Raw genomic sequence first — 9,202 nt, 5'->3', positions numbered from 1 at the left:
CCACATACTAGGGTCCTTCGGCAGGGAATGCGAACAATATAACTTTGGCTGTGGAGGCAAAGCTCAATCCATATAGGGTCTGGGATCCTTTGAACGCGTTGGCGGCGATGAAATAACAGAGCCCCATTTAATGAAGGAAAGAGTAGGGGTGTTTTGAATGTTTGACAAAAGAGGGCATACATTTTTTTTACATAATTGTAATCCAAACCCCCAACCTTAGGGTCTGTTCGTAAATTCCCTCTGGAGTGCCAGAGTGCCCTCAGAGTGTGCTCTGGGTGTCCATAAATTCAGAGGGTTGTCAGATTGCCAGTTCATAAATTCAGAGCTTGTCAGATTGCCAGTTCATAAATTCAGAGCGTTTGGCTCTCCGAGCTGCAAAGCGCACACTGGACGCTCTGGCTGAGGAGTAGGGTTGATGTGAGCATTCTCAGGCACCCAAGCTAGCTGGCTCAAGATGATTAGACCTCTATGCCCTGCTAGGCTCTAAGTTAGCTTCCTCGGTTGCAGGTCTGCAGTCTCCTGCAATGCTCAGACCGCAGCCCTCTGCCTTTAGTTAGAAGGCAGTTGCCTAGCCCACCAGGTTTCGAGTGTGCTGCCCTGCTAGGCCCAAAGTTCACAGCACTATACACTATAGTAATGGGCCTCAATATCACATTCTGACAGGACAACACTATAGGAATGGGCCTAAACATCACATTGTGACAGGACAACACTATAGTAATGGGCCTCAACATCACGTTCCGACAGGACAACACTATAGTAATGGGCCTCAACATCACTTTCTGACAGGACAACACTATAGTAATGGGCCTCAACATCACTTTCCGACAGGACAACACTATAGTAATGGGCCTCAACATCACAATCTGACAGGACAACACTATAGTAATGGGCCTCAACATCACGTTCCAACAGAACAACACTATAGTAATGGGCCTCAACATCACTTTCTGACAGGACAACACTATAGTAATGGGCCTCAACATCATGATCTGACAGGACAACACTATAGTAATGGGCCTCAACATCACGTTCCGACAGGACAACACTATAGTAATGGGCCTCAACATCACGTTCCGACAGGACAACACTATAGTAATGGGCCTCAACATCACAATCTGACAGGACAACACTATAGTAATGGGCCTCAACATCACGTTCCAACAGGACAACACTATAGTAATGGGCCTCAACATCACGTTCCGACAGGACAACACTATAGTAATGGGCCTCAACATCACGTTCCGACAGGACAACACTATAGTAATGGGCCTCAACATCACGTTCGACAGGACAACGCTATAGTAATGGGCCTCAACATCACGTTCCGACAGGACAACACTATAGTAATGGGCCTCAACATCACGTTCCGACATGACAACACTATAGTAATGGGCCTCAACATCACGTTTCGACAGGACAACACTATAGTAATGGGCCTCAACATCACGTTCCGACATGACAACACTATAGTAATGGGCCTCAACATCACGTTCCGACAGGACAACACTATAGTAATGGGCCTCAACATCACGTTCCGACAGGACAACGCTATAGTAATGGGCCTCAACATCACGTTCCGACAGGACAACACTATAGTAATGGGCCTCAACATCACGTTCCGACAGGACAACACTATAGTAATGGGCCTCAACATCACGTTCCGACAGGACAACACTATAGTAATGGGCCTCAACATCACGTTCCGACAGGACAACACTATAGTAATGGGCCTCAACATCACGTTCCGACATGACAACACTATAGTAATGGGCCTCAACATCACGTTCCGACAGGACAACACTATAGTGGGCAGATCTTAGGGAATAAGCAATATGTTCATAGCGGGTAAGGGCTCAGAAATCAACAAGCTCCAGCTAGCATTTTTTTCATATTTTGTGAGACGGGAGAAATGATCTTTATGCCATAACTCTACAATGAATATGCTTGTATGTCTAGTGAGACAATTTGTAGAAATGAAGTAATTGAGCCCCCCATACCTCACTTTGCCATACCCTAGGTTTAACTGAACTAACCTCATTTTGCCATACCCTAGGTTTAACTGAACCAACCTCACTTTGCCATACCCTAGGTTTAAACTGAACTAACCTCACTTTGCCATACCCTAGGTTTAAACTGAACTAACCTCACTTTGCCATACCCTAGGTTTAACTGAAACTGTCCCCACTGCTTTAGAGCGTAAAGGTTACTCGTCTAGCCTCACTCGGCAGTCCATTTTGTGGTAGCCTTTGTAACAGCCCATGACAGAGCACTGTACCTATTACAGAGTCCCCTAGCTATTACAGAGTAATAGCTCCGCTGGTCAACTGTAAGTGATGTTATTGAGAGGTGGAAACGGGACCGCCGAGTGCTGAAGCGTGTTTTACACAAGTAAAAATGGTCTGTCCTCAGTTGCAACACTCACTACCAAGTTCCAAACAGCCTCTGGAAGTAACGTCATCACAAGACCTGTTCGTTGGGAGCTTCATGAAATGGGTTTCTATGGCCGAGCGGCCGCACCACATGCTTAAGATCAACATGCGCAATGCCAAGCGTCGGCTGGAGTGGTATAAAGCTCGCTCCCATTGGACTCAAGAGCAGCGGAAACATATTCTCTAGAGTGATGAATTTACACTTCACCATCTGGCGAATCTGGGTTTGGCGGATGCCAACTGTAAAATTTGGTGGAGCAGGAATAATGGTCTGGGGCAGTTTTTCATGGTTCGGGCCCCTTAGTTCCAGTGAAGGGAAATCTTAACGCTACAGCATACAATGACATTCTGGACGATTCTGTGCTTCCAACTTTGCGGCAACAGTTTGGGGGAAGTCCCATTCCTGTTTCAGCATGACAATGCCCCCGTGCACAAAGCGAGGTCCATACAGAAATGGTTTGTCTAGATCATTGTGGAATAATTTGACTGGCCTGCACAGAGTCCTGACCTCAACCCCATCGAACACCTTTGAGATGAATTGGAACACTGACTGCGAGCCAGGGCTGATCGCACAACAGCAGTGTACGACCTCATGCTCTTGTGGCTGAATGGAAGTCTCCGCAGCAATGTTCCAACATCTAGTAGAAATCCTTCCCAGAAGAGTGCAGGCTGTTGTAGCAGTAATGTTCCAACATCTAGTGGAAATCCTTTCCAGAAGAGTGGAGGCTGTTATAGCAGTAATGTTCCAACATCTAGTGGAAAGCCTTCCCAGAAGAGTGGAGGCTGTTATAGCAGCAATGTTCCAACATCTAGTGGAAAGCCTTCCCAAAAGAGTGGAGGCTGTTATAGCAGCAATGTTCCAACATCTAGTGGAAAGCCTTCCCAAAAGAGTGGAGGCTGTTATAGCAGCAATGTTCCAACATCTAGTGGAAAGCCTTCCCAGAAGAGCGTAGGTTATTGTAGCAGCAAAGAGGGGACCGACTCCATATTATTGCTCATGGTTTTGGAATGAGATTTTCGAGAGCAGGTGTCCAAATACATTTGGTCATGTAGTGTATCATACAAATTGTAAATTTAGAACATATCTTACGAAATGGATGAAGGACATCCACAAATGAATACACATCATATGAAACGGATCATATCATACTAAATTGTGAGTCTGGGCTTTATGTACAGAATAATACGAAATGCTCTGAGACCAGGTTGTCCTATCGCACGGGGCACTAGCCTACATGGTCGGGGAAACGTTCTATTGTGTACACATTTGTATTGTACATTAACAAACACTTTAAAATAGTAACTGGCTTTCAAATGGCCAGTTAAAAAAAGAAAGAAACATTTGAGCGACGCGGCATAGAGGGGAGGAGGCGTCAGTGACTGTGTGACATCTATGCAGAGTAGTTTCAGGAACGAGAGAGAGAGAGAGAGAGGCGTATGGTATTAGTAATCGACCAAGCAGAAAACCCCACAGTACAACTGACAGCGGCTTTGCAGCTCAGACGAGGAAACGAGAGGCAACGAGAGTAGCCCGAAGAGAAGAGAAGCCCGATTTCTCCTATGTCAAATGTCAGTTTACAGAGAATAAACTGGATTATATTAATTTTTCCATCTGAATTCGTTGGAAGATTTTTGTTTAACGCACGGATATCGTATTCATTTTGAATTGATCATCTGTACACACACACACACACACACGCTCGACCGACTCACAAACAGCGTGCGTGGGTAACATCTACCATACGATGGATGGTATTCTGTGTCACCGTTGATCGGTGTGATTAACTCGAATCACCGGAGTTGAGTCACTGGATTGTTTCACGGGGACGTTATTTCTCGAAACGTAACGTTAGTAGGCTAATCAACTAGTCATCGCACTGAACGGGCTTTCCTGTCATCATTGTGAGACGTGAGACATTGTGAGACTTTCGCCTAGTGTATGTATTTGAACAACATTATTACGTTACACTATTCTTGCAATTGGTCATTTATAATGTAGCCTACTGTGTGATAAAATAATAACGGTGACAATGTCCAACTGTGTGCTATATACATCCAGGAGTCTCCCGTATCAAAACAGGATAAAACTATTAAGGAACTGTAAATAGTAGCTTATCAACCCAAATAATATGAACCCAGTAACAGAGAGTTGTTTCATTTTCATTAATTGGTAAGATTCTATTCCAAGGGAAGCAATAATATGTGAATTATGATTGATACAGCATAAAAGCGAATGCTCAATAAGTAGGCTACAAACTCAGGAGTTTGTTATAAATTGTTATCGAAATGCTGCGTACTGTATAGAGAGGTACGCTGCAAGTTGCTCCGACTGTTGAGCTAAAGATAAACTAGTTTGGTATTCCTGTAAGCCATAGAAGTAATGCATATCATATCATGTCAATATAAAGCTATATCACATATGTAGCCTACTGTATGTTTATTAATTTTTTTCTCCAAATTACATATTATAATATCCAACGTTTATTTTTATTTTTTTACTCTTACAGGTGGCAGACTCCATATTGGAATATTTTTTTAAACAAAAGTCTTAGTCTTCACAGTTAATGTGAAGGTGGAACACTTCGACCTCTATATAATAATCAGATGATGAAGATTCTGTCTCCCTGCGTCAATGACGGCTAAAATGGAAACTCCTTTCTACCACGACGAGTCCCTAGGTGTTCCTCACAACTTCGGACAACACCATGCCGATTACCAACGTTACCAGAGCCACAAGATGATGAGTAAGAAGGTGGCACATAACTTCTCAGGCGGTTCCCACAGCAGCTCTGGCCTGAAACTGTCACAAAGCCAGCCCGGGAGTAACTGCAATATCAATCCTAGTAATCTGGGAGGGATTAACAGCAACACAAACAGCTCGTTAATGCCCGGCGGCTTGTCAGATATGAACCTTCTGAAGCTAGCCTCCCCTGACCTCGAGCACCTCATCATCCAGTCTAACCAGGGCCTAGTGACGACATCTCCTGTCCCCAACCCTAACGGAGGTAACCCCTTCATGTACCGGAACAACGCCACTAATGAACAGGAGGGTTTTGCCGATGGGTTCGTCAAAGCCCTGGCGGATCTTCATAAACAGAACCAGCTGGTTGGAGCTCCCGTGTCCCCTTCCTCCTCTATGCAAGGCCCCTACCAGAGGAACATCATGTCTGCAGGAGACCTGCCCATCTATACCAACCTCAGCAGCTACAACCCGAACCACCCCAGCCATATATCATCATCCTACCCAGGGGGCCAGATGCCCGGCGGCTACCCATGCCACGGCCCCCACGGACCCGGAGGCCAGGGACCCCACCATCCTCACAACAGGGGGTTGGACGCCCCTCAGACTGTCCCAGAGATACGTCACCCTTCCGGGGACCCCACCTCCTCCCCTCCCTCGCTCTCTCCCATCGACCTGGAGACCCAGGAGAGGATCAAGGCCGAGAGGAAGAAACTACGTAACCGGATCGCGGCGTCTAAGTGTCGTAAAAGGAAGCTGGAGCGGATCTCCAGGCTAGAGGAGAAGGTGAAGGTTCTGAAGACCCAGAACTGTGACCTGACCTCCACCGCCTCGGTACTGAGGGAACAGGTGGCCCAGCTCAAACAGAAAGTCATGAATCACGTCACCAACGGCTGCCAAATTGCAGTCAGCTCAGCAGGCCTGCAGTCCAAGAGCACCGGGGAGAGGGAGAGCACCAGCTGCTGACCAACGGACTGTACTGTACAGGGATGAGGAGGGTGGTTTTCTGTTGCTCTGAGTCAGTCCTCTCTAAAGGAATTAGTACCTCTACAAGGTAAATGATGGGTGTTGTGGGTAAATAAAGTACTACGTGAGATGTTGAGGAGAAGGGAGAATCCCACCTCTCTATGCTAACTGCTAACTACGTGAGTGGTTGAGGAGAAGGGAGAATCCCACCTCTCTATGCTAACTGCTAACTACGTGAGCGGTTGGGGAGAAGGGAGAATCCCACCTCTCTATGCTAACTGCTAACTGCTAACTACGTGAGAGGTTGGGGAGAAGGGAGAATCCCACCTCTCTATGCTAACTGCTAACTACGTGAGTGGTTGAGGAGAAGGGAGAATCCCACCTCTCTATGCTAACTGCTAACTACGTGAGCGGTTGGGGAGAAGGGAGAATCCCACCTCTCTAACCTCTACAGACACTTTGAGTTGTCGTATTAACACAACAAGAAAAGGACATGGGACACCTCTACTTTCCTACTTTAGTTTTGTCCTCCCGCAGCCCCGACAGTGACCAAAGTATATCTGTGCTCAATAGGAACACATTAAACCACACACACACACACACACACACACACACACACACACACACACACACAGACTGAAGACTGTGCTCTACAACACTGACCCTTGTACATAACCAGGCAACCATTGGAGCGTGAGGAGCGGAGGACATTGTGCCTCTAGTATACAGTTCAGTAGGTTCCCGGGTGTTTTTGGTAAACAGGAAGTCTAATAACTGAGAAGGTGTGAAACATACAGGGTTTCCCTGTAGGGTAGACGTACATGTCACCTCAGAACCGGAATTTCTACATTCTAAAAGGTCACCTCTCTCTCTCTCTCTCTCTCTCTCTCGTATGATTTCAGAACAATTCCAAAAGGTGTTCTATTGTATTTCTTACTGTCATTACTGTAGTATTTTTGCTAGCTAAACATTTGAGTCGAATCAGAAGTAAAAGTTTTACTGAGTTTGACTTTTAAAAAACAATTTCAAAATGACAAATGACGGTACTAGGAGACCATTGTGTGTTACTCCAAGGCCCTGCGTATTAGTCACTGTAAACTCTATTTTGAAGTAAAGAGAAAATAGATCTTTTTTGTTTTTTCACACAAAAAAAAAAGCAATTGGTCAGAGTATCACCATGTTGATCAAATCTATTGGACGTGATGTGTTGTAGATGATTTATTTGTTTAATAATTACAGGATTTAGCTGTAAAACTGCCACATTTTATTTCAGCCTCATGGCAAGATGTGTAGAATAAGCATGAGATCAGCTATAAAATCGCAAATGTTTCTAATGGGGCTCCAGAGTGTTTCTAATGGGGCTCCAGAGTGGCGCAGCGGTGTAAGGCACTGCATCTCAGTGCTAGGAGGTGTCACTACAGACACCGTGGTTCGAATCCAGGCTGTATCACAACGGGCCGTGATTTTGAGTCCCATAGGGCGGCACAGGATTGGCCCAGTGTCGTCCGGGGTAGCCCGTCAATGTAGATAAGGATTTGTTCTTAACTGACTTGCCTAGTTTAAAATAAAGGTTAAACAAATATTTTCTCCGTGGCAATATGTGTAGAATTGCAGGAAATGTGCTTTTAAACAACAACATTTTCTCTCCAGCCTCATGGCAAAATGTGTAGGGGGAGGGGGGTTGCTGCGCTACTCCACTGATTGACTAATATATTGTTCAATGTGGTAACATATTATATATTACATACATTGTGTATCAGCGCTGTGTTAACCTGAACTACACTGTGTCAGAACGACATTTTTTTTAAGGGACATTTTAGATAAACTTGCTGTGTTATTAGACGGACAGACGGACAGATGGACAGACGGACAGACGGACCGACGGACAGATGGACAGATGGACAGACGGACCGACGGACAGATGGACAGACGGACAGATGGACAGACGGACAGATGGACAGACGGACAGACTGACAGACGGACAGATGGACAGACGGACAGACGGACAGATGGACAGACAGACCGACGGACAGATGGACAGACGGACAGACAGACCGACGGACAGATGGACAGACGGACAGATGGACAGACGGACAGACGGACAGATGGACAGATGGACAGACACACGGTTGGACAGTAGAAAGGGAAAAGGCTTCTTGAGAAAGCAGCAAGCTGAAGTAACAAGACAAGGGCTTTTAATCAAAACTGGATGATTAAATTCATTTCTTATTTTACAAACATTTCTGGAGGAATTTATTTATGCAAAATGTATCTCTGATATTTATGTTTTCTGTGGAACTACACAGGACGGATTTAGTGTCTCGTTTACAATTTTTTTCGGAGGGGGGAATACAATATATTGCACATAAATCAAAACATGAAATCTTGTCTGATATTTATCTGTGGTCTCATCATGGTCTCTACACAGCGTAGAAATGTCTTTGGAAACTATTTGATGCTTTTTGTTTTTTTCTCTCGTTTTTTAAAATTTTTATTCCTACAGTACAAATGTGATTGTCGATATAGTAGGTAAATCATATCAGAAGAGCTTTAATTACTATGTCAAAAACAAAACCTTCTTTTGGTCACCGCAGTTTCTTGATGCAGACACATTTTTTTAAACGTGTCAGCATTTTATTATGCATTCGCTTCTACACATATACATGTAAGGTTAATGATAATTATGTCTTTACTTTATTGACATCAATCTAGAGAGAAATAAAAAATATAAAAATAATAATAATAAAAAAAGAAGAATCTGTCAAATAGTTTTTTGTGATCTTCAAGGAAAATATGTATTTTTCAAACTTGAATAAAGGCTTTTTTTTTTAAAGTCACTAATAATTATATATTTTTGTACAAAATGTAAATCAACGTTCCTAAAGTTCTAGATTCAGTGAAAATGATGACGACAACCTTCTAACAGTTTAGTGTACTTCTCTCTCCATACTGTACATTATTTATTGAGACAGATTTTGATGGTGGTGGTGTAGGTGTGGGGGGGGGGTAGTATTATTTTGTATGTACTGAAGTAGGTGTGTGTACTTAGGAACATTACTCTTTG

General features: G+C 44.2%; 1 protein-coding gene across 2 annotated transcripts; it reads left to right on the top strand.

Annotated features, from left to right (window-relative positions):
* Window positions 1-3,859: 3,859 nt before the first annotated feature.
* On the top strand, window positions 3,860-6,425 carry june (JunE proto-oncogene, AP-1 transcription factor subunit). Of its 2 annotated transcripts, none has more exons than XM_024430808.2 (2): window positions 3,860-4,001; window positions 4,940-6,425. In XM_024430808.2, the coding sequence occupies exon 2, from the start codon at window positions 5,065-5,067 to the stop codon at window positions 6,136-6,138; it is 1,074 nt and encodes a 357-aa protein (XP_024286576.2). In that variant the 5' UTR covers window positions 3,860-4,001; window positions 4,940-5,064; the 3' UTR covers window positions 6,139-6,425. The 2 variants fall into 2 exon arrangements, with proteins under 2 accessions (XP_024286576.2, XP_024286575.2); XM_024430807.2 differs by having other exon boundaries at window positions 3,860-4,369.
* The last annotated feature ends 2,777 nt before the right edge of the window (window positions 6,426-9,202 follow it).

This window comes from Oncorhynchus tshawytscha, linkage group LG09 (genome assembly GCF_018296145.1).
Source record: "Oncorhynchus tshawytscha isolate Ot180627B linkage group LG09, Otsh_v2.0, whole genome shotgun sequence".
Classification (NCBI taxonomy): Eukaryota; Metazoa; Chordata; class Actinopteri; order Salmoniformes; family Salmonidae; genus Oncorhynchus; species Oncorhynchus tshawytscha.
Note: the sequence above shows the minus strand (reverse complement) of the source record. Positions and strands in the feature narration are given on the sequence as shown.

Excerpts from the sequence above, each read along its gene's own strand:
- june (XM_024430808.2), top strand. The coding sequence starts at position 5,065 with ATGACGGCTAAAATGGAAACTCCTTTCTACCACGACGAGTCCCTAGGT.